Genomic DNA, 25,567 nt, shown 5'->3' on the forward strand with positions numbered 1-25,567 from the left:
GGTCAAATTCAGTTGCCGCTCTCGATTTTCTCCAAGATCTTGGGGAATTCCTTCCATTCGTACATGATCTCGACGCAGTTGCACTGTTCCTTGAGAATCTGGGCCATCTGCTTCATCTTCTCCTCACCATCCTCCAGCTTGTAGACGCCGACGTAGCCAATGCAGGGAATGCCAGCGCGCATGGCAGCGGTAGCACCACTCTTGCTGTCTTCGACGGTGATGCACTCCTCTGGCTTGACACCGAGTTGTTCGCAAGCATAGAGGTAGATCTTGGGATCAGGCTTGCTGGAAGGTGGGTTGAGCGAGGTGGCAGCGCTGTAGACGTGGGCGTTGGGGAAATAGTGGTCGATGCCGACCTTCTCGAGAGAAGCGACGACACGGGGTTTGGCAGAGGTACTGACCACCGACATAGGGTACCCGGCCTTGTGTAGACGCTCCAACTCCTCAGGGGCACCAGGACATGGTTGACACTTGGCAGCGAGTTTGGCGGTGACGGCTCCAAGTTCCTTGTTGACGTATTCCTCCAACTGGTCTGGGGGCATCTCAAAGCCATGCTTCTTCTGGAGACCAACCATCATACCACGAAAGTTCTGACCGACAAAGGCTTCGAGGAGGCCCTCGACCGTGTAGCGTTCTTTGACGCCGTACAGCTCGAGGAGTTCATTGGTGAGATCGGTGCAGGCCTCAAACGCAAGGCGCTCGGACAAGCAGAGAGTGTTGTCGCAGTCGAGGAGGATGTACTTGACCTATAACGAGGTATCTAGTCAGTTTTTGATGACAGGCTTTGTTTTGTGGTGCGGTGGCAAGAAAACCAGCGGTAAACCGCCCTGTTTGAGAGATGGAGGGGTAAGGGAGGGTAGACGAGTCGGTGAGACATGAACTTACTTTGCCCATGTTGACGTTGTGGTAAGTAGTCAAGTGTCGAGTCCAGAATAACGAAAGGAGACAGATGAAGATGAAGTCTATAAGTGAGGACAAAAGAAGAAATTTGCAGTAAAGAGATACGGTGGTGGTGTTTAAGACTGGGAGGAACGTCAGAGTGCAGGGTGGGATGTGACACCCTGATAAGTTTTTTGTTTATGGGAAGACATGCTCATGAGAGATCGGGCACCGGTGGGCAGCGATTGGCGCCGGACGGTGAATGGTGGGGGCGTGTTCGAAGCTGGGGAAGACGCCACAGCCACTCAAAAGCTCCGGAAAGTTGGGGGGTGTGGTTCTGGCGGCCCAGGTGGCTTTCGGGCTTGGAGGGCTAAGAGCTTTAGGCTCCTATAGGCTTTTGGTGGTACCTGGGTGAGCGGCAGCATGTCCTGCTGGTTCAACAGCTCAACCATTGGTCCGCGGCTACGTCATCCCCATCCCATTCCTTTTTCTCCTTGTCAACAGCGTATCAACGGGACCACGTGAGGATTTGTGCCCAAGATGGCGGTGAAAGAGATACGAGTAGCAGATTGCGAGAGCTCCATTCTCGCTGCTCCTACGAGGTTATCTCACCGTAGCTTGCGTGCTCGCTCATCTTCCGAGTGGGCAAGTCTCTCAGCCCTCATTGTTCTAGACCTTGACGCAGACAAGCCCAGCTCTTTCACCGCAGTCCCGGAAGGCTGATACCTGCATCCGGAGCCTCACTTTCTTCTTTTGAGGACCGATTGAGATGGTTATATCTCCTCAAAAGGAAACATTTCCTGCCTGTGGAACACACCGAGTACCTTGAGAAAGGTACCTTGCCTGGAACGCACCGTGTGGAAATTTGGTGTCTTCACATGACTAAAAATGCTCCATCACAACAGTCCGCCGTTTGTTGGAGGGTTGGTACTCTGTGTCGGTCATGCAGCCGAGATTTTGGCAATCGAGACACCTTCCCAAGAGCATCCTCAAGAGGTATTTCGTTCCTCTGTGGCGGACCAGTTTGCAATGGGCGATAGTTCGCCCATGTCACCCGATCAATGTCCTTTTACTTGAAGGCTGGTTTCGGCTTCAATAGCCTCTCCTAGCACCCCTTCCGCCTCGGTAGCCACCAGAGTCAGGAAGCCGTTCTCCTCGCCTCCACTCACCGCTTGGTATATGCCCTGAGCCAGAAAAGTCACCTCTTGATCCGTAGCCGTTAAAGCTGCCCCTGCTGCTCTGGCCGTACCCGCCTCGCACTCTTCCGTAGCCATTCTCTCTGGAGCCTCCTCTGCCGCCGACGCTTCCCCGAGACACAACGGTGCCATCGCTCAGCGGAGGAAAGACGGCACAATCGATAAAGTCTCCTATGACAAACCGTGCATCTTCCAGAGTCTTGTCTGCGTCATCTCCTTCGAGCTGGACAGCGCCGCCACCGCGACGCCCGTCACCACCACCATTGGAATATTCTGGCACCGAGACCACCACACTGCCGATCTCTTTGCTCAAGTATCTTCCTCTCCCTTCGCTTTCTAGTCTCCCACCACCACCCCGACTGGCGTGGACGTCCGGGTAGACCAGTCTGAAGCTCAACCTCGTCCCCACGGCCGGGTCGGGTAAGATTTGCGGCAGGGCCTGCGTCAACAGGAGCGCGAGTTCTCTCAACGTACAGCTCATCCACGTGTAGATTTGCAGATGGGCAGGTAGGTGAGGGTGCGGGTTTGAGGGGGTCGGGATAGGGAAGTCGGTCAGGCTGTGAAAGGCGGAGGATCGGTAGCAAAAGTTCAGCAGGAAAGGTGTGGTGGATTGCCGATCCACCGTCGTTTTTGCAGGTTGGGGGGTCGGCGAGCGCGACATGGTGAGGGATAGAGGTTCGTTGGGTTTGGGTGAAACTCGATAGGTCGAGATGTCGGAAAGGTACTTGAGGTTCAGCGCAGGGAACTTATCTCCTGGCAGTGATCGGTCCTTTGGAGCTGACAGAAGTCTAGGAAAGTATGCGACAGATAGTAAAAGGGTATATGACCAACAAAGGCACAGCCAGAGGAAATAGTGTACGGTCAGTAGTCTGTGTGTTCCGTATGTACTGAGCACCAGCCGACTGAAAGTTCTGTACGTATTATCTGTAGCTTGGTCGCATCTCAAGCAATGCCGCCTTGGGACTTTTGCAAACTTCCTGGGTCAAAGTTGCAACCAAATATCCAAGCCTGGTGAAGAAGAACGGAAGCTGTTTGGATCTGCGAGCACTTCGATGCGCAAATCCACTTTCTGAGCAGAGCGAACACAAGCCCGCATCGCGGCTGACCTTCCCCCAATCGCAGACAACAACACCCCCTCCCCTCCTAGTACCGACTCGCTGGGTACGCGGGTACAGTCTCGCGTCCTACCTAGCTCGCTCGGTATTCTTTTCTACCATTCCATTCAACAACTCCCGAACTACCACCCAGACATCACGATGCCTCCCCGTCGCGAACTAACACCTCAACTGCGTTCCAGATCTGTGAACTCCACAGTCTCGGCTACTCGTACAAATTCATCGCAGACCGGCACGGCCTACCGCGATCTACCGTGCAGACAACGTGCCGGCGCGAAAAGGAACGGTTGAACAACGTCTCCAAACCTCGCTCTGGAGGGCCACAAAAAGGCAGTCACGAAGGGGAAACGCAGAGAGAAGTAGTGCTATGGTGACACTATATCATCACAGATGCTCGTGTTTCTGCGCCGTCAACATCCGCTTTAAACTCCAGGTCATGCATTCATCTGCTCCCACATTTCTCTGAAGTGCGATAAATGACTTCATAACGCCTGTACTGCGAACAGCTCCTCCTTACCGGACCTCTTTGGATGATTCAGCGTACAACAATGGCAGATTGGTTTTCCATCCTGCCGCCGAGGCCAACCAATGTTCCCCTGTACTTCTCCCATCACTCTTTAGGGAATCCGACGGCATCAATGCATCCAATGAACTTTGGAAGCACACACCTTCTGTAGGTATGAATCGTTGCGACGTAGTTTGTGAAAGATGCTGAAAGCTAGAGTGATGACGGGTACGATGGCTGATGTGATGGCAGCAATTCTCCAGCAAGGACGCTCTATTTGGGTCGGGAACTCAAACGACCATGCTATGCAGTGCAACCCCGCCAAATAACAGCGAGGATGCTGCCATGAGGTTCAGTACCGAGGGTACACGGCCTTGGATCCATATAGCATCGTTTGGAATTCGTCTCCCTGGTAGAGAGTCGTTTGCCTTCAGATCCGAATACTCGGTACTATATACTAATTAGATAACGTGGGTACGTGGGTATTATCTAACCTCCCATCCTCGCTAGGTAGGCACCCACTACCTCCGAGAGCCTATGATAGCGTGGCAGTCATTACATTGCTTTGGACGGCCCAACATGTGTAACTCCGACCCTGTCTCTCCTCTGTATGTATCAGCTCAGCCGCAATAGTCATGCATGACCTACTACAGGTCTTCACTTCCCGGTACTATTCCGTGACTTAGGTCGTGAGCCCTAGACACCTGACACGTCAATTGGTCCTCGCCGTGCTCTGCAGAACCCTGGAAAACCAGTCCATCCCGTCCGGATGCATCGTGTCCGTATACAGAAATCCCATCAGAATATTCCTTACATCGTCCCACCGGACCAGGCCCAGTCGTATGGCCTTTGTGGCTAAGTGCGTTGTGAACCAGCCAGCGCGCCGCGCCTCCTCTTCCTCGAGTTTCATGTCCGTGTCCATGGACGATTCGGCAGTGGCGCCCACGTAGAGTGCCCAGAGACGGGCGTTCTCGTACTTTTCGTGGTCGGGCACAGTGTCAGGCGACCGCTCGCTGAGCTGGAGCAACTCTCGCATGTTGGCCAGAATGGTAGGCGTGGCGTCGAAGAGGCGCACACCGCCCACGGTCCCGTTGAACGAAATGGCGCGGATGTACAGCAGCGTGGCCAGGGCGAGGTAGCCCTGGCACAAGACCGAGTTGACGGACCGTGGAGTCTCCGAGGTATTCGTATTCCGTACATCTATTGCCTCCTTTGCCTGCAAGAAGAGGTTCACCAGTTGGCCCTGGTGCAAGTACACGCGCACGAGCAGCCAGCCCATCAGCGCCGCGGTGGTGTGGCTGGCGGACGAGTCCTCGTCGGTGGTGCCCAGGCCAGAGCCGTTCTGGAACAGCCACACCGCAAGGCTCTCGCGCCGCTCGATCAGTAATGTGCGCAGTCGGGGATTGTCGATCGACGGGTCGAGAAAACGCCTTCTCACGTCCGACAGATTCGGGGGGAGGTAGGGGCCCGCTGCGTCGATCACGGGCTGCAGCCTCTGCGGGAGCCAGTTGTCCACGTCGAAGATGGGTTTGCACAGGAACATGGACGACCGGTGGACGTCGTGGTAGAGAATGTACACCAAGAGGTCCGTGTCGACGGGCTTCTCCTGGTCGTCGTGTTCAAAGTACCACCGCAGCATATTGAGGTGGGCGCCGGTGCTGACGAGGTCCCCGGTCAGTGTGTCGGTACCTACAAGCAGATTGATATGCCAGTAGAGCTGGCGGCGGTTGAATCGGCCGGTCATGAGGCGTTTATGCAGCACCGCCATGCTCTTCGCCCGGTAGTAGGCGGCTTGCTTCCGGACAGACGGGTTCAGCGATATCACCGCGGCCTCGGTGGCGCAGCTGGCGATGAACCCAGACCCGGCGCCTTCATCCCCCAGGCCATCGACCCCGTCACCCAGTCCGTCGATGCAGTCCCGCCAGTCCCGCCACGCACTGGCACTGGTCATCCACCGGTGCTTGGTGGTGTGGTAGAGAGCTGGGATGACAAAGTCGCGGTGGAAGCTCAGCAAGTCGTTGGCAGCAGGGGTGATATCGACGGCATAGGCTCCAAAGGGGTCTGAGTTTCCTTTGCCGAGGATGGTCATCAGTGATTGCCGTTGGAGTGGCTTGGTGTCCGCCTCGTTGTAAATTGCCACCAGTTGCTCTGCCCGCTCTGGGAGGTGCTCACGCTGCTGCTGCTGGTAATCCATGTCATTGTCGTCGTCATTGTCGTTGATCAGCGAGCGGATCGCAATCTTGGTTGAGGTTCGCTGCTGGTTTCCAACATCGTAGTCTACTGGCTCTGGCCATTGCGCATGCTCAGCGCTCTTGACAGTTGAGGTATGCCGAACATCAAGCACAGGAACTTCTGACGATGTCGATGTCGACGCCGATGGCGAGGCATCAGGTATGTGCGGCAGCGCCTTGATCGAAGCCCTCAGAGCCCGATTCTCCTGCTGCCGCTTCCAGTTGCGATATTGGTTCTGGACGTGGGAAAAGACCTGTCGCCGGTTCGGTGAAGCTTTCATCTGCTTTGCATTGTGGTTGACGAACAAGAAGTCGCCCTCGAAAGGTTTTCTCTCGACGGGCATGTTCGTCCTCCTTTCGTAGTTCAAAAGACCATTATCCTATCTCTTCAGGTCTACTCGACAGCCACGGTGAGTTCTGCTCAGTATGCGTGTGTTGTTTATCGTTGTCGTCGTCGTTGTCGTTGTCGTCCCCTCCTTCTTCCTCCCCCCTCCTCCTCTTCTTTCTGGGTACCTAAATACTTTGTAAGAAAGGCCCCATAGCACAAATACATACGCTTTCGTTCCACAACCCCGCGTCCTCGGTAGCCCTTGGTACGTCTCCGTTGGATACTTCGGAGAAGGATTTCGGGGGTTGGCGGGCTGTTGGCTGGCTAGCTAATCGGTAAGGTGGGGGCCCGAGACTTTGCCAGAAACAGGAGTTGGCGCTGTACCTCTCACTGGTAAACCTCTCGCAAACTTCGGGTTTTGTGGGATGCGAGCTGTAGGTGGGACCCTGAATCCCTGGATCCCTGAATCCTTGACAGTGTGTGAATCCTTCCCCAGCTAAATAGGATCGGGGGTTCGTAATAGTCGTAAGTCGTGACAAATACACACATCCACATCCACGTACACATACATACACACCGACAAAGAAGCACAGACGCACAGACGCAGCAGGAGAGGATGAACTGAAACGAAACGACGCCAAAAAGAAATGGGTGATGGTGACTAATCTCCACCAATCCTTGTAAGACTCCCAAAAACAGAAAAGAAAAAAAAATCCGGATCTGCGAAAATCTGAGGGGGGTTAGATACTGTACCTCCGAGAGGTGGTAAGAGGTAAGAGGTACAGATGGTGTGATATGATGGTATCGAAAACAAAAATGAGAGAGAGAGAGAGGGGGGGAGGGAGGTGGTGGTGTCGCTAACATCTACTCATCTATATCGGTCCATCCCTCCATCTCTCCATCTGGTACATGGCCTGGTACCCAAGTAGGCATGTACCGCATTACCTTCCTCGTGCATATTGATACCTCGTATGTTTCTACCTACTTCGGTAGGTAAGTAGGGCTGGGTACCTGGTCAGTGGTCAAGCTGGCAAAATATAGGGTGCAATCGGCGATTCCTCGCCCGCTAATTGATAATTTATCCGTGATCGTGACCGTGATCGTGATCTGGACCAGCGAGGACGAAGCGAGAGAGGGAAATAACCCTTTAAGGAAGACAGGGGACGGGGTACCGGGTACGAGGTACGAGGTACCAGGTATCGTGGGTATAGTGGGTGCAGTGAGTACAGCGAGCTCAAATATATTCAGCACATAAATACACGCGTAGCTCGAGTTGAGCGTTGAACTTGACTATCCACTGGAACAAAGTATACATTTGTGGCTTCCTGTGACTGACTGCCTCATGGTCGAGTTCAGAGAGAAGATAGAAAAAGGAATGGAGGGGTATATATCTATTTATGTATAAGTTACATTCAAATTGTCTAAGGGCTACCTAAATCTATGTACCGAGTTTGTGTACCGAGTTTGTGTATATATCCGATGTGCCCATGTGTCCATGTGTCCTCGCTAAGACCCCTCGTCATTCTTCTGCTGACTAGTAGTAAATATTGACATGGTATGATATGAATGAGTTCATGGGTAAGTGGCCTCTCTATTCCTCGGCTTCCCGTGTCGTATAGCACCCTATATCCAATGTGTCAATGAGTGCAGAAGTCAACAAAACACAAAACACAAAGCTGATTGCTAGCCCTCTCGGGTATCTCTGGTGTCTCTGGTGCCTCTCTCAAGCCTGTCATGGCCCGTCAGATGGGCACCTTCGGTCAGTCCTGTCTGCCCGCCCGCGGCCATGCTCCGCCCATCGAAACCCCAATCAGGACTCATTAAACGAACGATCCTCGCATATCTCGTTCCACGGCCCGCCGCCTGCAGGAACTCTGTCGCCACTGTCACCACTTGTTGGCACGTTCCGGCGTGCAGATCCCCGAATGTTGAGAATGGGCCAACTCCATCGATCAAACCACCCAGTCGTCTCGGCTCGTAGGGCTCGCGTCGATTGAAAAAGGGAAACAGGCCTTTTGTCCCGGATAATTGCATACTCCGTATATCCGACTGGCTCTGAAAATCCAGGAGTTGTGGTCGCCTGCCGTATGTCCCACTTAGAAAGATTCATCTCACATCTCGCCCTGTTACCCACCGTCCATGTCTTGTTCACAACCACACCGCCGTTGCCGCTCCGGCGCCATTGTTCAGCTTCGTCCTCGCAACCTCTTTAATCTCGACACCGTCCCAGCCCAGTACAAACACAAATCCCTCCTCACTATCGGTCAGCGCCAGATACTCTACTCCGCCAATCGTCGGACCGGGCTGGATCGCATTCGCCCATCCGCCACTCGTAGGTGTCTCCCACAAGTACAGCAAGCCTTCGTAGAGTCCACCGAAATTGTATGCCGCGTCCTGAGAGCTTGCCGTGGCTTTTCTGTACGACGGGTGGGCAGTGACCGAGGTGTCGACCAGGCCTTCGTCGGTCAGCTTGTATACTGCAACATATCCCCTCTTGCCCTCCTTCAGTCCCCGTGTACTCGCGTATAAATACTTTGGCTTGTCGCCTGAGGAGATACTCGTCCGTACTTCGTCAGCCCAGTAGTCCTCGGCTTTCTCCTCCAGAGGAATTATTCGGACGCCTTGTTCATGCTTAAGATTGACCCCGTGATTAATGGCGGAGAACACGTCCACGACGCTGGTATGTTCCTGCAAGCAATACACGAATTTTCCGCTTGGGTGTGGCCACACGTGTCTTGGTCCATCTGTGGGACGGGGTGAGATGTGTTTCTCCCCAGGCGTCAACTCTCCGGTTCTGGGATCGACCGAGAATGTCCAGATACAATTCCGCCCAATGTCCGCAACGTAAAAGGCTCGACCGTCGGGCGAGAGGTCTGTGGAATGAGCGCCGTGGCGAAGTCCTCCAAAGTCCATGACACTGCCATCATCACGCTGTGCGTCTGCGTCCACAAACGAGAGGAGTTGAAGCGGTTGGATTCTTCCGTCTTTGACGACCCCATTGGCTTGAGCATGACCAGAATTCACCGGTGCGATGATATTGCCTGTCTTGCGATCCAGACTAAAGACCTCTCCTGTAGCTCCGCCCGCAGAATAGAGCGCTACTTCGTTCGCTGTGACATAGCCACTGCGAGACCGAGTTGGGGCACTACCCAGCAGCTGGATATCTGTCGGGGAGTTGACGGCATAGGCAACCACGGCGGGAGGCTCTGTCCATGCAGTGGCGTACAGGTTCCGCTTCCCAGTCTGCTTCGTGGGAGAGAGATGCAACCAGGAGTGAGACCCGATGGCAGTGGCGCAGTGAAGGACTTGGAGACTGCCCGAAGAGTCCGTCGAGGAGGGTAAGGGAGGCGTGAATCTCAGGGTATAGAGCTCAGGGGTGTTGAACGTGCCAACGAGGAAGTCGTAAGTTTGTGACATGGTACAATACTCCAACCTTTGTTGGCGAGCCGTGTGGTTGGTTATGGGTGTTATTTAGACATGGTCAGGATGCAGATTCCTTTTCTCGATTTCAAAATCAGAAGTCAGCAATCCTCCTTACATGCCGGGGAACTCGGATCTGTTTTATTGTCTTTCAATGGTGGTCAGTTGGGTGTAATATTGTATTTGTCAATCGGATCGAGCCCTATCGGCGAATTGGAGCCGCAGCCGAGGGGTGGGTGGCTGATGTGAAATTTCGGCCTCTTCGGGAGGTTTTTGTTGTCCGCAGGACAATGGTGAGCTTATATGCTTTGAGTGTATCAACTCGGGTGATGACTGTGGAGAATCGAGGGAGGTCAGGCTTCATGCTCTCCAAAAAATGGACAACAGAATATACAAGGAGAAAAATACAATCGAGTTCTCGATTGCTTGTTCGGATCGTGGCAGCGTGGCAAGGTGCGGAGAATAGTTTCCCCGATTCCCGTATCCGATGGGTTCCCCGCAATTCGACATTCTCAGCCTCATCCGAAATACGAGGCGCCCGTTGACTAGTGACTAGCCAGGAACGCCTCTATTGCAGCTCGACTCAAAAGATCCTTAGCCGATTGGGAAAGACCTCATACTGCAGCGTAATGAGGCTTGAGCACCCATGGGGCTTTGTTTGGGGATGTGGTTACCATGAGAAAAGAAGTCCGCCGAATCATTCCGAATCACTCTAAACCCCGTTGTTCCTGCCGAGGTCAGTAAGAATCTACTCGCGATTGTCGCCCTATACTCACCCATCCCGTCTGTTATTTGTCGGGCCAATAGGTTTTGAGGGAGCAATAGTGGTATGTTGTAGTAGTGGTGAGGAAAAGATGGTGTGGTGCAAGGGTTCTTGGTTCTGTGTAATTTGGTAGGGTGTTCAACAGTCCTTGGGTCCCGAAGGCCTTTTAAGTCGTCCAACACAGAAGATGGTGTGTTTTCTGCGTGCGCTCTCCCGGGAAGGGGCGGAGATCGGTACAAGAGGCTGTTCGATTTCAGGCTGCAGATGGGTATGCATACAGCTGTGAATTCTGATTCGTGACTGATCGTTTCGTTTCTGTCGGCAACAGATACTATTGTCCTGAACTGGCAAAGATAAAGACTGCACTTTCCTACTGTTGCCATCTTATATATACAAAAACTCCTTGGTTTCGACTTCCAGATCTTCCTTGGATTCCTAAATATCTGGCTTCGTATTCCAATGTAACCTATAGACAAACTATACTCCAGTCCCAAAAATGTGTTCCAGCGCAGCTCGAGCGGCCTTGTTGATTCCGCATCTCTCCGCAGTAATACTCTTCGCGCAAACTCCATCCGATCGTGAAGGGAAAGAATGTCCTTCAAATACAGCTCCCTTGCATAAACAGAAATACAACGTTCCGTGTTGGTTTGTCGTCAAGCCGCCTGCTATTCCATGGACTCGGTCGATGCAGGCGGATTCGAACTTTCCGCTAGGATATGACGAAGAAAGTCAACCACTTCTTGACGCCTGTGGAATTCGGCGCGATGAAGGACCGACTCTCCGCAAGAATCCAAGATACTGAGATTGGCGCATTTCTCCACCAGAAATCGGACAACGTCTAAATACCCATCCGCAGCCGCCCCATGAAGGGGAGTACCGAGACCGGCTACGGATTGTAAGTCAGTTGAAAGTTGGTCATGCTGATACATGACGTCGTTAATAGGTGCACCCTTGTCAACGAGGTAAGCCACGACTTCGAGGCGATCTAGTAGTTTACGAGTGGCAGCAAAGTGAAGTAGCTGTCCCTTTTCAATTGAGCCACCATGGGTGAAGAGCGTCTTGATAACGTCTAACGTCGAACGTCGCAGAGTGAACGGCATATGACTATGGGGTTATATCCAACACGCATCTAGCATTTGCATCTGCACCATGGGAGAGGAGCCAGGTAGCTAAATCTACATTCTCAACCACAAATCTGTTACTATTAGAAGGATAATTTAGGATAATATTGCTTATATTAACTTACCCAAGTACTGGCGGATCACACCATCCTAACTGCTCGTTAATATCCCATCCATACTTGAGGAACAGCTCAAGTATAGCCGTATCATTATTGTCGACGGCAATTTTAGCAAGGTTAACCGTCGGAGAAGACCCTTGGCTTAGAAGATATTCGACAATAGCCGTATGACCAGTCCGAACTGCACGGAATAGACTGCTCGTTTGTCGTGGAATCCAGTAGTCACCGGCAGGTGTACCGCGCAATTGATCGAATATGCGCTGTATAGTGCAGAGGTCTCCTTCGCTCGCTGCCTTTTCGATCTCGTCAAGTTGATCGCATTTGGGAGGCGGTGGAGGGCGAGGTTCGGGCACATCCCCCTCCCGGAGGCCACTATTGAAGTCGAAGACGTCCTCTAACTTCAAGGGCAGACTCTGTTGCCACTCCTTAAGCTCTTCCGGGTCTGGGGTATAAACGCGGATTGGGTTTTTCTCCCAGTCCCAGTGTTCCCGGGCATTATCCTGGAGCCGTGCCATGATGAAGCTTCAGGGTGCCAGAAAACTCGGGGGACAATTGCGTTATAATATGATGGGATCGGAGCGAGGTGGAGTGTAAAACGAGGAAACAAGGGCCGCAATGGCGCCAGAACAAGTCTCTGTGGCGTTTTTCGAACAGTTTCAATGGCACTGTTTGATGGTGTTGGTTCTCTCTGAAGAGTATTCAAAATGGAGTCAGAGGCACCAAGGACCGACCGAGTCAGGTGATTTGTGACATAACTGTGACGGACCTGTCCAAGGAGCGAGAAAGAAGGCCTTCGTTGAATTGTACGGCACAAAGCGGAGTGCTTCTTTTCAGTGCAGTCGACCGTCATGTTGCATAGAGCAATTCCTGTCTGTCATTGACATGCAACTCTACGGTCTCTATATCAACAACCAACCAGTCTACAGATCAATTCCCCGAAAACAATAGATCAGTGAGTTCCAGGGTATAATTGTTTTGACTGCCAAGGTCTTGTCGACGGCGTCTCCCACATATCCATCGGTGGATTGTCCGGACACGCCATAGACCACTTACAGCAAGACTCCAAGCCGCTTTTAGAGTATTTTGTCAGTGCAGTAGGTTTGATCTATCAATCGCATACCCACGCGAGCACGGCCGACATCTGTCTTGAGTCGGGCAACTAGAGCCACATGCGCAGAGAGAGAGAGGGGTGGAAGCAATGGAAAAAGTAAATGCAATTCGCATCCTCACCGAACCAAGTCAGGTAAAGAACCAGTTCTTTGTACGAGCAAACTCAATGAATTTATCGCTTCTCATAGGTTTAAAGCGGTCTTCCTGTATAGACTCCGATCACACGAGGCAAATGCGGAGGTGTCGGACCTCAAACAAATATAATCCATTACTTGGCTCCGTGGACAAAGACCCGTTCTTCGAGCGGCTTGAATGTTTTCGGGTAAGGCTCGCCAGCTGGCTTGCCAAAAACCAGCTGTGCTTTTAAGCTCCAGTTGTTGGGCACGTTCCATGTTGCCGCAATCTTTTCGTCGATCAAGGGGTTATAATGTTGTAGGTTTGCGCCAAAGCCTTCCTTCTCCAAAGCGGTCCACACTGTTTCCTCCTGTCAGTCCGCAAGTACAAAAGTAGACTGCGATTCACGAGATGCGAGGATGACTTACAAACAAACTGGTGCATGGCATTGGTGTGTTCACTCCATTGGGGGAATTTGTCTGCATAGAGAGGGAAAGCTTCCTGGAGCTTGGCGACATCCTTGGGCTCCTCATAGAACAGGATGGTGCCATAGCCCGCCTTGAATCCCTCAAGTTTCTTCTCCGAAGCAGGCCAGGCATCGGCGGGAGCGACCGACTTGACGACGGGGATCACGATATCACCCCACAGTTTCTTGTGCTCCTCGTTCAGCAGGACAACCACGCGGGTTGACTGCGAGTTGAACGAGCTCGGCACATTTGTGATGGCTGTGTTGACAATCTCGTGGATCTTGGAGTCGGGAATCGGAGACTCACTCGACAAAGCATAGTAAGACCGGCGAGATTTGACAGCTTCCAAAAACGATTCCGACGACATTTTGCTGATCGATGATGTGAATAGACGTGCTTGCACCGTTGACTTTGCAAGATTTGTAGTAGTTGGAGTTTTGAGGGAGTGCGTGTGAAGTGGAAGAAAGACAGAGACAGACGGCGCGCGAAGTGGTCTGATGTTTAAATATCTGAGAGTCTGAGATGGCGCTGTGAGACGCATGGTTCTTGCTCTGGTCCCTTTTCTCTTCCCGATCTTGAATGGGCGGTCCACAACAGTGAGCCAGCGCAGGGTGAACAAGAGGTGCTTAAAAGTGGAGGGTTCGAGGGAGGAACAGATTGGATCGGGTAATGCTTGGTGATGGGGTGATGGAAGGATTGGATGACCACTTCAGCTAGCTTGCTGATGGGATGGGCTAGAAGCTGGTAGACAGCTGCTTCTTCGGTGGCTCCACACGCTCTGTAGCTACGTGAGCAGTATTGACGAGGCTGGAAGATATTCCGCGCTTTGTCAGTTTTGGTGATGATGATGCCGTAAGCAGTGATGATTGCGTCAAGATGAATCGGTCTTGTGGCGCGACGATGGAGATCCTGCGAGTAGCGAGAGGCGGTGATTCGTGGCGTCGTGGAAGATGGAAGAAATCGAGAGTTTCAATTGTGGTGGTGGTGGAGCTGATGCGGCTCACATCCACAGAGCGTCCCGGCAGTTCAACTTCCGCCGTTTGATCAACCACTACAGAGTACAAGTATTTTGTCTGCGAATTGGTCTGCGAATCTTTGTTCTGTCGGGTTATTTTCTTCGTTCTCGACAGGGTGCGGTGGGTGTGTCAGATACAGCTGACCTCCAATTACCAAAGTCTCCTTTCTCCTTTTTCAGAGAAGGGTGAATAACTCCATAAACATTGGGCACATCCGAACCTTGTATCAACTCCCATACGTTATTGTATACCTGGAAGAGTGCCGTCTGCTCAGGTGGAGCTGAGGAAACAGACAACAAGCTGAAGACTATATAGCTTCATCTCGGTGCCGCGTCCCGCCTGTACCCAAAACATCGGGCTGGAAATTGGGGCGAAATTAATCCGATAATTTTCCCAGACAAGCCGACATCGACGATCTACTACGATGCTCCTGAGCGTATGCGGCGAGACAGCATATCGGGAAATTCTCCGCTTAGTTTTGACTGTATATACTGTGGACGATGTCCCCCACGATACCGAGAGCAGGCAGTCCGTGTTCCCATTGTTGACATGTCCACCCCCATGGCTAATGGAAGACTCCCTATAAAGCCAACGAACCCCTTTTCATCCATAGCTCTGGTTTGCTCTGGCTGAATGAATCGCATGCTATGCACTTTTCTCTGGATCATGTCCGGGATTGCTGGTTGTCGTTCCCAGGCTGCCGTTCGTGCGAGTCCTCCTCGACCGCACCTCCAAGTCGTGGTGCGCACGGCTGCGCGTAGCATGTAAAGCGGCCATGTTGGCTTCCTGTTCTTCTTCTTCTTCACTACCACCCTCTTCGTCCACAGGCTTCCGGATCGCCATGGTAGGTGCAAATTTGGATCTTTGGCGGAGCTTCTTGCCAAAGAAGTAAAAGCACACAGGTATGGGGACGCAAAGAGCAGCAACACAGCCAAGGAGCGTGGCAGCCCATTCGATGCCGAGGTTATCAAACATTTGGCGCGCAAAAAGGGGGAATCCTGCCGCAAGACACGATCGCAGGAAGGTATTTGCTGCAATGGCCGAAGCAGCGCTAAAGATTGTCAGTATGTGCGTCACTAAAACGTCGTGGACGAGTGTCCGACTTACAACATGAGGTACGAGTCAATGATGTAGTTGAAACAACAGATGAAGATAGCCAATAGACCAAACCCGGTAAAGAGACCAGACAGAGTCGGAACGATCCAATGAATTGATGCCTTGTAGCCCGTCCAACCAAACCAGAAAAGACCAGCGGCAAACAGCACTCCCCCGACCATGACTGGCGGAAGACGCCATTCTGGGACTGGAATTCCGCCATTAGCCGCAAGCTTCTTGTTATAGGCCTTGGAATCCCAGATGATATAGCCGGCGACGATGAAGATCCCAGCGACCATTCCAAAAAAGGGTAAGCCTGCGACACCAGGAGTGATATGGTGGACACCCTGGAAAACCAGAGGGTAGGCCGTCAGAAAGCAGTACAAGAGGCCATAAATGAATGACATGTAGCAGGTGATGGCCAGAATGATGGGCTCGGAGACCAGGAGCCGAATTGGACGAGAAAAATTCTTAGTGATGAGCTCTTTGAAGTCCACCTCAACCTCCTCTTGCTTCGCGTGAATACCCCAATTCTTAGTTCGGCGGCGCAGTTCGGCGGCTTTGCTCACCAAGACCACAGGGGCGTAAGATTCCTGAACGAATAAAATGACCAGGCACACAGCCGCAGAGCCCATTATGCCCGGAATGTACAGGTTCCAGCGCCATCCTAGGTAAGATTTGTTGATAAAACCTCCAATGAACGGTCCGAGCATCGGGCCCATGAAAACCATTGAGGAGAAGATGACAATAGCTGTGCCTCTCTGTGTGTTGTCGAACATGTCCGCGAAGACGGCAGCCACGACGGCCAACGGACACGAACCGAAAAACCCTGTGAAAAATCTGGTAATCATAACTGTCTGTAGATCCTTTGCGGTGGCACAGCCGAAGCAAAAGACCGAGAAGCCAAACATTCCAACGATGATGGGCAGTTTTCGACCTGTTTGGACAGTGTCAGCATGTCGGCCTTCTCTCGGTTCTGACACCACTTGCCTCGCAATTCTGAGAAAGGAGCCCATATCAACGGGCCAAATGCGTACCCTAGGACGTACAGGGACGTGCTGAGCGTGGCCACTTCAGCACTGACTCCGAAATGAGCAGCCACACTGAAGGTCGAGGCGGAGAAAATAGAGGATGTGAAAGTACTGCACAAGCAGACATAAGCCAGGATTGCGCCCATGTACAACCTATGAGCAACGTCAGCATGAGTGACTTCTGTTCCGTCGTGCCGATCCGTACTCACTTTCGCCTGAAGGGCCAATTTTGAGGATGGAGAGGATCGTCTTTGCCATCAAACTCCACAACGTACTCTTCCTGCGCTGGCAGATCGGGAGGATATGGTTTTCCACCACCAAATTCGGGTAGAGGTTTGGTGTCCGCCTTTGACTTTATACTTGCTCCCACGGTCTGAACTTGTTGTAGGCGGTGTGTTTCCATTCTGAGGTCCTCAATGGGATGGGTCCTCGTTCTCACGGCCCGTGTCGAAGGAACTGTTGCGCTTGAGGCTCCAGCAGTAGCTATTCTGCCCATATCAGGTGCAGAGGATGTGCTGGAGCCTGTAGAGCTCGAAATTCCAGATTGCTGAGATCTCTGGCTGCGCAATGACCGGCGCTCTTTACTTTCGTGAGACCATTGGCGCGTGGCCTGGAGCTCAGCCCGCTGCATATCCCGATCGACAATATCCATGTTGGCAGATGCGCAAACTGCTCTTCTCGTGTGTATTCGTGTATTCGGATCGTAGGGAGCCTCTGATATATGGCGGATTTTTCTAATCTCGTAAGGATACCTCGGTCTTAAAGGTAAAGCACACCTTCCGCACGACTATGTCAGGGCACGGGTGGCGATGCAACTGTGGATAAGAATCAGCCGTGCATGTGAAATCGGCGCCGGCTCGCGATAGTGAAAGCACCGATAAGTCGGATATAAATGGGTATGAACGGGGTACGGGGGGCCGATATCCGGCAGGAGTTCAGAGAGGTGTCGAAGAGTAGAAAAGAGGGGATGGCAGCGCAGCGCGATGGGTAAATATTATTGATGGTTTGTGGTGTGGTCAATGGTGAGGGCGTTGAAGCGAGAATATCTCGGTTTCAAGGCGATAAAGGATGCAATGGGTAGTCCATAGGCAGAGCGACCGGTTCGCCAATGGATACAAGCAAAAAGGATCGTATGTGCGAAGTGAGGGAAATCCAAATGGTACAATGGCGATGATAGTGGTGGTAGTGGTTGTGATTGTTACTGTGGGGAGGCGATGAGAGGGTAATGATGACACAGCTGCGGGCGAGTTACACCAACTGGGGTTACACCCACAAGCTATGACATGGCCGCATCCTCCCCGCGACAACCCTTTTCCTTTCCTCGAGGCCGCTACCGTAGCTTCTGCATTAGCTTCGAGGGCCCAAGCTTGTGCAAGCATATCCGGGCGAGTTGTCAACCACGAGTTGCGGCCGCAATATCACACCCAAAGGAGCGAGACGGCCGATGGGAGGCCCAGCGCAGTCCGAACCCTCCATCCATGCCCAGGCGCTCCCAGGTTCCTCCCTGCGCTCCCAACGACTTGGCACCGTCCACACATTTAGCCGAATCATCGCACAAGAAACAATTGTTTACTCCGTCATCATGAATTGGTTGGCTGGCTGATTAAGCACCTTTAATACTAGTCTTGACGCCAGTGCCGACTATCTCTGCCCTCCTTCATCGAAGACTTCAATCCTCCCGAGGCGCTGACACAGTAACATGTGGGACAACTACGGAAAACAGACTACCTTGAAATTTAAATTGTTCCTACAGATGGCCGTTACGCGGCCTCGATATTTGTCTCAAAACTAACTCGCAACTTTGACATCGACAAAAAGTCTGTTGCCAGAGTGCGCTGGGAGGGCTCTGTTCTATGCAGAATGAGTGTCCTTGCATGATGGCAAGGACGATGTCTTACAGGAGGCCTTATTTCTGTCATTCCAATGGGGTCAAGGGATAGAGATCGAAAGAAGCAGTGAAACTAAGTTGACATATTTCACAAATCCCAGTCAACAACTATCGCTACAGCATACCTCACGACGTGACCCCATGTTCAGAAGTCAACCGATTTTGCCGTCGAATTTCCGACCATCGAGTGTACTCACCTGCCTCCAGGACGTTGATCTTGCGGGTCAATCCACCCGGGTTACCCAAAATCACAGGTTCCCATTCTTCCTCTGCCTTTTCCATCCTCCGATCCTGAATACCTGGGATCATCTGGACATTTTTCCGTCTAAAGAGTACCACAGTGAGAAGAAGAGTTAAGATCATGAGTACACCTGCAACGATGCCGGCTGCCTGCATACCACCATACCTTCGCTCCACTCGACCCCCAATGCCCGTGGCCACCGCGCCGAACACGAATTTCAGAAACTGGGTGACGGCTATGCCCGCACTAACTCGTGGATAGCAGGAGAAATTTGTGCGCTCTTCTCCTCTTCGTCTTTTGACTGATCTCCGCACAGGGCGCCCAGTCATGCCTGGTTGCAAGTCTGATGTGTCGAAGGTCAACATTATTTGAGCATAACATTCTGCAATCGCCAAGTTTGAGCCACATCCAATAAAAGCGGCGAACACGCATGGCACGACGACTGGAAATGGGGGCTTTCTTGACGACAAGGCGTATCCGATTGCTACAAGCGGGAGAAAAACCGTGAAGGATATCCGCCGAACGGTATGCGACCGCCAGATCATGGCCCTCTGGAAGGTCATGCTGTCTGTACTGGGACGGTGGTACCGAGCACGACTCAGCCAAGATGCTTTCTGGAAAGGTATTGCCAAACCTGATCCAAATGCTAGAGAGAGAACGCATAATCCAACTTTTTCTGGACGATAGTGATATTCAGTGGAAGCTAAGGCTCCGAGCAACTGTTGACATTAGTCAAGCCCGTCAAGCCCGGCAAACCACGGTCAAGGACTCACCATTAAAACCAGAGTGAATTGTGCGTACACCCAAGCAGCATAAATGGACAGTACCAGCAAGCCTGGCTGCTTGGCCATCCGCCAACTTAGCCTCAGAGCGGCCATAACTTCTTCACCCCACCAGTACGGCCCGTTCCCGGTGAGATGAAGTTTGATCTCGCCACGAGCGATCCTGCTGAAGCTTCTGCCCTCGCCAATGACTTCTGCGATTGTTCGCCGGAATGCCGATCGCCGTACTTCTGGCGCAATGAGATTGAGCAGAATAACTGCCAACAGCAGCAATGACGAGATCCAAAACCCCCAATCCACGGAAGTGTCGCTAATGATGAGTGCTCCAATTAGAAATCCAATGCTGATCGAGCCAACAGTGCACCATGACCAGATAGCTAGCCAGATTCCCATGCCACCTCCATGCCGGCGTACATCGTACGGATCAGGTATCTCATGTGAGTCACTGCTCTTTAACGATGCGCCGAAGATATCCAACAATGTGGCGAGGTTGTTGATGTCAGCGAAACCAAGAACAAAACCTGACAATCCACGAGAAAGCAGGAGAATAATGCGATATCTCTTCAAATCAGGGGATCTGAATGACGTGATCATGAGCCCCTGAGGTATCTGCAGACATAATGTCAAGGTGAGTGCTGCAAGGGTGTAAGGTTTCCGTCCGTGCAACAAGGGAAGGGGCCAGAATACCAAGGACGGAACGGCAAGTCCAAGATAGAGGAAGAGGTTCCCAAGAATGACATGACGATTGAAATCGACAACGACATACTGAATTGCCGGGACTTCTCCTGCATATATGCCGAGAAGTAAACCTAGACAGGCGACATTGATGCAGCTCACCACCGCAGCGAATCGCTTTCGAGACGGTGGCCAATTTCGAGCCACAGGTGCATGGTGACAAGTGGTGCGAACATCCAAATGTTCTGCTCGCTCTGGCAGGTCGATATGCTGTACACCATTGAGGTCAACCGTGTAGGATGGATATGGCGATGGATGTTCCATATTGATGCTCACATGCCGGGATGGAATGCCAAACATCTCACTGAAATGCCTTTCGTGACCCAGTCGAGGGGCACCTAACAATGGTTCCTGGTCTTCATCGAACTGTACAACCTGCTGCCCGGTGTTCAGCGTCAAGGTTGGCGCTGGCCTCGAGGCCGAAGATCTCCTTTCTGCGATACCTCTGGAGGATGTGGTACGAGGGCCAATTTGCGGAGGGGATAGGAATTGAGCTGGTCCGTTCCTGGGCTCTGCAGCCAATGCTCTTGATCTTCTGTCCCTCGACAATTTTTTCTTCCTCTCCTCCAAAGACTCAGCGACAGGTTGCGGAAGGAGAATTTGTGGGTCATCGGTACTACGCGTCTTCCGGCTGCGAGGAGCAGAATCTCCCATTTTTCTCTCGTAACTGCTTGCACGCATTTCCGCAACAGATGTTCGCGACTTTAGGGAATGCCCGCCTTTTGGCGAGGATACGATGTTGCATGTTCTTGAGGAGACTTCTTCCAGATATTTGCTGATCTTCTTTGCGAGACCTAGCGGCGGCCGATTCGGTGGTCTGGGCAGATTTCCGTTGTGTTCGGGTACGAGACTGTCGTCTTGAACAGACCCGGCATTTTCGGCGAGTTTCACAGCTTCTTCAACCAGTTGCTCTAGTGCTCGAATGGTTTGAGCCATGGATGCCGACAACTTTTTACCTGAATAACCATCATCCTCGCTAGTGTCGTCATTACTCTCGTTGCGTAACCTCTTTGGAAGGTCGCCATGTTGTGCAGGGTGACTTGCAGAATACTTGGTCGTTCGGCCTCGCTCTGCTTCCATTCGCCGAGACCTATAGGTTTCGAATCCGATCGGAGGATTCAAGAGAAGTTCGACGTAGTACAATTTACGAGGTGGGATGATTGATGTAACGACTGACTGAGATAACTGATAGGGAGGATACAAGCTACCAAAGGAATTTCGGTGGAATTGGTGGATAATAGCATATCTTAGCCGAGGAGTGCGTTATTAAGGACACTGCAAGGCTATCGATTGCGCAAGTCGCAGCATTAATTCCCACAATCATCGCTGAGATCTGGCAGGGTCGATCACGAACACGCGGTTTCTGGGTGCGCAGCCAAGCAGCTAACAATTAGTGTTAGGAAGCTAAGCTTCCACTGGGCGAAGCTTGGTTTGGGCTTGGCTTCGGTAAGACAGCAAAGACTGGCGGGCGTGGCGGGGTACCTGGAAGATTCGGAGCGAGCCGACGATTGATCCGTCAGGATTACATCTACTACTCTACTTGGTATGTTGATGATGGTTCTGCAGATGGAAAAATCTATAAGTGATGGGTATTGTCTGGTCCGTATTCCGTAGGTAGAGAGGACTCAAGAGGCAGAAAGGAAAGGAGATTGTCAGATGCGCGCAGTGGCTCGTCCCCGAGATCCGTCCTTGTGCCCCTCCTGTGCCTGGCCCCTCCATCGTTGGCTCTCTGCCACGGTTTGAGGAATTCAAAGCACCTGTCAGCGTCTTTTTCTGTGCCCACGCCACACAATCGTGTCATGTCCCCCCTTCATTAGCACTGACGGCACAGTCATCTGTTTTTTTCGTCTCACTCTTGACTGTCACCTTCTTTTCCTCTCATCACCCTCGACACCTTGCTCTCCTCCCTCTTTCCCTCTTCCTGACCTGCGTTTTGCCTTGAGAGCGTAGCTAACTAACTACAAACCTCTAACGATCACTTTTCCAACCCAACGCACTCCACTGAGCAATGTCTTACTACAACGATCGACCCGACGGCTCCTACGGCCGGGACTCGTACAACCAACCTTCCTCTTACGGGGGTCCACCTCAAGTGCCTCATCCATGGGTCGCCGAATGGGACGACCGTGACGGCCGCTGGTTCTTCGTCAACCGCGAGACCGGAGAGCGGACTTTCCAACACCCGCAGCAATCCTATGGAGGAGGAGGCTACGACGAGCGCGGCTACGGGTCTGGTTACGGAGGACAGGAGCAGGAGCCGGAGAAGAAATCTCACACTGGTCGAAATGTGGCGTTGGGCGCAGCTGCGGGACTTCTCGGTGGTGCTCTCTTGATGCACGAAGGAGAGAAAGTTGGTAAGTGTCACAATCGGGCTGTTGCCCACTCGGTATACCGCGGTCTGACGCATCACAGAGGAGAAGTGGGACGACGCCAAGTATGATGTCGAGAACGACGTGCGTGATGGGGTGCAAGATGTCGAGGACTTTCCAGAGAATGCCGCCCGCTGGACTGGGGAAAAGGTTCAAGATGTCGAGGATATCCCTCAAGATATTGAACGCAAGTGGGACAATGCGGTGCAGGATGTTGAGGATGTGCCCGATGATGTTGCCGGCTGGGCCGGTCGAAAGGTCGGGGATGTCGAGAGTAAGTTGATCGTCGGATCTTTGTTTCTGAGATACTGCCGAGGTTCCATCCTCAGGACAGACATGCGTTGCTAACGATAAGGCAGGATTTGGTGACAACGTGGACAACGCCTACGACCAAGGCCGTGATGATGCTCGATACGACGACGACAATTACTAGGGTGCGTCGAGATCCTTGATGCTCCATTCTATGAGGTTCTCGGCGGCTTAGACAGCGTTCACGAAGTGGAGACAGCGTTGCAGTAGTTTATGTTTATGCTCTTATCCGGCATCATGGTAGTCCGGCTGAGCGATGGACTTCTCGTGGCATTTTGTGGACAACTAATCGATCGCCGTGCCCAGACAATGCGATATCCACTGCCTTTTGCTGTTATTCGGGCACTCCGGACCGAATGAGCTTGTCACTCGAACAACCACGAGTCTGGCGATAGATCCTCTCTCCAACATTGGCGCATGTCCCTTTATGGATGGTTTCCCCATTTTCTCTTTTGTCCCGAGACCTTTGTGTGTTTCACCCGAGAGTGAGGAACAAGAGCGTCCCATTGTTACACCATCTCATGCGACGGTGTGGGAGGAGTGCGTTATCAGTCTGCATGCTGTCCTCAAGACGACTCGATTTCAGCTGTCAAAACCTTCGTCCTTCATCACCCATTCTGAGCCTTGTATCTACCTAGGCAGTAGAACAAGGCACTGACTGCACTACACTGCCTGTGACAAGTCTCCTTGTGACGCATCACCATGAAATTCACTCTGGTTCTTTGTTCATGTCACTGTCTCTCGGAAAGACAAAGAAACTAGGAACTAACTTGCTCTATCACCACTTTGGAGGCAAGGCTGTGTTGGGCCTGTCTTGCCAAAGGCCGCTGCCTTGCGAAGATGCCTTCACGCGCTGCCCTAGCTTGTGATGCCTCAAAGCGAGAGGGAGCCATTACTTACTCTCTCCTTCTTCCCCCTCGCTTTGTCCTTGGTTCATCGTCTTTCAGAAATACCACCATTCAGAGAGAGAACGAGTCTCACGCAACACTGAAGACAGGAAAGAACAACACCCACTCGTGGTCATTATCCAAGTCGTGTGAGAAGAGAGAAACACCTTCACTCCCCCCTTCGATCTGCTCCCTTATCCTGCCCAAGGAGGAACGAAAGAAATGGCTGACCCAACCCAGAACCCTCCACCAGATGACAACACACTCCCGTCCCTGCGCCGGTTCGCGTCAGCCGATGACCTTGCTGACATTTTGCACGGGCAGGATCCAGGCGACACCTCTCTCCCAGCAGGTGAGTCAGGCGATGGTGTCGGGGAGGGTGTGATACCTCCTGCGATTGCTTCTCTTGAGGAACAACTCGTTCGCTACTTGGCAGAACAGCAAGACCTTGAAGGTGAGGACACTACTGCCAGTGCCAGTGACGGTGACGGTGACGGTGATTCCGAGTACGAGTGGTTCTCATACCAAGTCTACTTTGCCGAGGAGGACCAGTTACTTCGTGCCGGTGGTGCTGGTGCTGGTGCCGATGCGGGTGGCACCACTGACGTCCCAGCTGGCGGTGCTCTGAACTCTCATCCCCCAATGCTTTTCGGAAGGGCTGCCAACCCTGACGATGACGATGGCAATGACGGTGATGATGATGACGACGACGACGACGACGACGACAGTGATAACCCCTACGCCGGCGCAAACCAAGTCGTTTCTGACCTCAGTGACGAATCAAAGGACGACAACGACGAAGAAGATGTTGATGACGAAAACAACCCCCAAATAACCCCCTGGCACCCACGCCTGGTCGTCGCGCCCAGCAACCCATTCCGCCAACGCCGCCCCCGCAACCGCAGACAACCCGCCCACGTCCACGACGGCGGCCGTGCCATGCTGTTCTTTGCCCTGTACAATTTGCGCCATGCGCGGGACCGATCAGCCAGGGAGGCTGTGCAGCGGGCTGTCGCGCTTAAGAGGGAGCGGGAGCGTCAAGCGGAGCGCGAGCAAGCCGAAAGACTCGAGCGGGAGGTTCAATTGGAGAACCGCGTCTTGGGGATCGGCGAAGCCGGGAGCATCTGGAGTGGGATGCGGCTTCGGCGGGACGAGAGGGATGGGAGGCCTGTTGTCGATGATGTTGGCCATGGCATTGGCACTGGCATTGGGGGATTTCGGGGTGATAGTGCTATTGTTAACCACGGTGATAGTGGTGATGGTGGTGGTGTTGATGACAATGCCGCCGCCCCCGCCGTCGTCATGAAGGATACTTTTGATTATCGCAAGTTGGCGACGGCCGGGGCGAGGCGGGAGAGGCAGTTGATCGAGGCCCGCGAGGAGGGCGAGCGTGGGTTTGAGTGGTAAGTACTTCACTTGGTGAGATGTGAATCACTTGGTGAGATGTGATTCAATCGGAATTGGAAACAGAACGGATGTTGAGGAAGAGGAAACACACACATGCACAGAGAGAGACGGAGAGGATGTAGTGTCTACTGTGGATATGTGTGTGTGTGTGTGTGTGTGTGTGTGTGTGTGTGTGTGTGTGTGTGTATGACAGCGAGAGTCTCTACGGGATGACAATCAAGGGTACTGTAAAATAACTTGACTCTTTAGTGAGCGAGTTGGTATTGAAACAACAAAGAGCCCCATCTATCTACTATGCGATGTACCTCTCGTCACCCTTTTTTCCATTTGAATAACTAACGTGTAGATTTATACTTCCGTATTCGTACCCGTACCCGAACTCGTGCCATACCCTTTTTCGCATGGGGCGGTATGCATGGGGCTCAACCAATATTCAGAC

At 52.5% G+C, this 25,567-nt stretch overlaps 10 protein-coding genes across 10 annotated transcripts; 2 read left to right on the forward strand and 8 right to left on the reverse strand.

Moving 5' to 3' along the window:
- Positions 1–8: 8 nt before the first annotated feature.
- On the reverse strand, positions 9–894 carry Z517_00212 (uncharacterized protein; the record flags this gene model as incomplete). Its single annotated transcript, XM_013433178.1, has 2 exons — positions 9–746; positions 886–894. The coding sequence occupies 2 exons, from the start codon at positions 892–894 to the stop codon at positions 9–11; spliced, it is 747 nt and encodes a 248-aa protein (XP_013288632.1).
- A 1,077-nt stretch (positions 895–1,971) lies between these two features.
- Z517_00213 (uncharacterized protein) lies at positions 1,972–2,736 on the reverse strand (the record flags this gene model as incomplete). Its single annotated transcript, XM_013433179.1, has 1 exon — positions 1,972–2,736. The coding sequence occupies one exon, from the start codon at positions 2,734–2,736 to the stop codon at positions 1,972–1,974; it is 765 nt and encodes a 254-aa protein (XP_013288633.1).
- A 1,671-nt stretch (positions 2,737–4,407) lies between these two features.
- Positions 4,408–6,270, reverse strand: Z517_00214 (uncharacterized protein; the record flags this gene model as incomplete). The annotated part of the gene is made up of 1 exon (XM_013433180.1): positions 4,408–6,270. One exon carries the CDS (start codon positions 6,268–6,270, stop codon positions 4,408–4,410), a length of 1,863 nt encoding a protein of 620 aa, XP_013288634.1.
- Positions 6,271–8,402: 2,132 nt separating this feature from the next.
- Z517_00215 (uncharacterized protein) lies at positions 8,403–9,671 on the reverse strand (the record flags this gene model as incomplete). The annotated part of the gene is made up of 1 exon (XM_013433181.1): positions 8,403–9,671. One exon carries the CDS (start codon positions 9,669–9,671, stop codon positions 8,403–8,405), a length of 1,269 nt encoding a protein of 422 aa, XP_013288635.1.
- Positions 9,672–11,102: 1,431 nt separating this feature from the next.
- Positions 11,103–12,192, reverse strand: Z517_00216 (uncharacterized protein; the record flags this gene model as incomplete). Its single annotated transcript, XM_013433182.1, has 2 exons — positions 11,103–11,541; positions 11,684–12,192. 2 exons carry the CDS (start codon positions 12,190–12,192, stop codon positions 11,103–11,105), a joined length of 948 nt encoding a protein of 315 aa, XP_013288636.1.
- Positions 12,193–13,055: 863 nt separating this feature from the next.
- Z517_00217 (uncharacterized protein) lies at positions 13,056–13,735 on the reverse strand (the record flags this gene model as incomplete). The annotated part of the gene is made up of 2 exons (XM_013433183.1): positions 13,056–13,261; positions 13,330–13,735. 2 exons carry the CDS (start codon positions 13,733–13,735, stop codon positions 13,056–13,058), a joined length of 612 nt encoding a protein of 203 aa, XP_013288637.1.
- A 1,294-nt stretch (positions 13,736–15,029) lies between these two features.
- Positions 15,030–17,162, reverse strand: Z517_00218 (uncharacterized protein; the record flags this gene model as incomplete). The annotated part of the gene is made up of 4 exons (XM_013433184.1): positions 15,030–15,435; positions 15,492–16,416; positions 16,461–16,663; positions 16,720–17,162. The coding sequence occupies 4 exons, from the start codon at positions 17,160–17,162 to the stop codon at positions 15,030–15,032; spliced, it is 1,977 nt and encodes a 658-aa protein (XP_013288638.1).
- Positions 17,163–18,524: 1,362 nt separating this feature from the next.
- On the reverse strand, positions 18,525–21,092 carry Z517_00219 (uncharacterized protein; the record flags this gene model as incomplete). Its single annotated transcript, XM_013433185.1, has 2 exons — positions 18,525–19,358; positions 19,413–21,092. The coding sequence occupies 2 exons, from the start codon at positions 21,090–21,092 to the stop codon at positions 18,525–18,527; spliced, it is 2,514 nt and encodes an 837-aa protein (XP_013288639.1).
- A 1,072-nt stretch (positions 21,093–22,164) lies between these two features.
- Positions 22,165–22,958, forward strand: Z517_00220 (uncharacterized protein; the record flags this gene model as incomplete). Its single annotated transcript, XM_013433186.1, has 3 exons — positions 22,165–22,510; positions 22,569–22,799; positions 22,885–22,958. 3 exons carry the CDS (start codon positions 22,165–22,167, stop codon positions 22,956–22,958), a joined length of 651 nt encoding a protein of 216 aa, XP_013288640.1.
- Positions 22,959–23,943: 985 nt separating this feature from the next.
- Positions 23,944–25,128, forward strand: Z517_00221 (uncharacterized protein; the record flags this gene model as incomplete). The annotated part of the gene is made up of 1 exon (XM_013433187.1): positions 23,944–25,128. One exon carries the CDS (start codon positions 23,944–23,946, stop codon positions 25,126–25,128), a length of 1,185 nt encoding a protein of 394 aa, XP_013288641.1.
- Positions 25,129–25,567: the final 439 nt, after the last annotated feature.

This window comes from Fonsecaea pedrosoi (assembly GCF_000835455.1).
Source record: "Fonsecaea pedrosoi CBS 271.37 unplaced genomic scaffold supercont1.1, whole genome shotgun sequence".
Taxonomy (NCBI): Eukaryota; Fungi; Ascomycota; class Eurotiomycetes; order Chaetothyriales; family Herpotrichiellaceae; genus Fonsecaea; species Fonsecaea pedrosoi.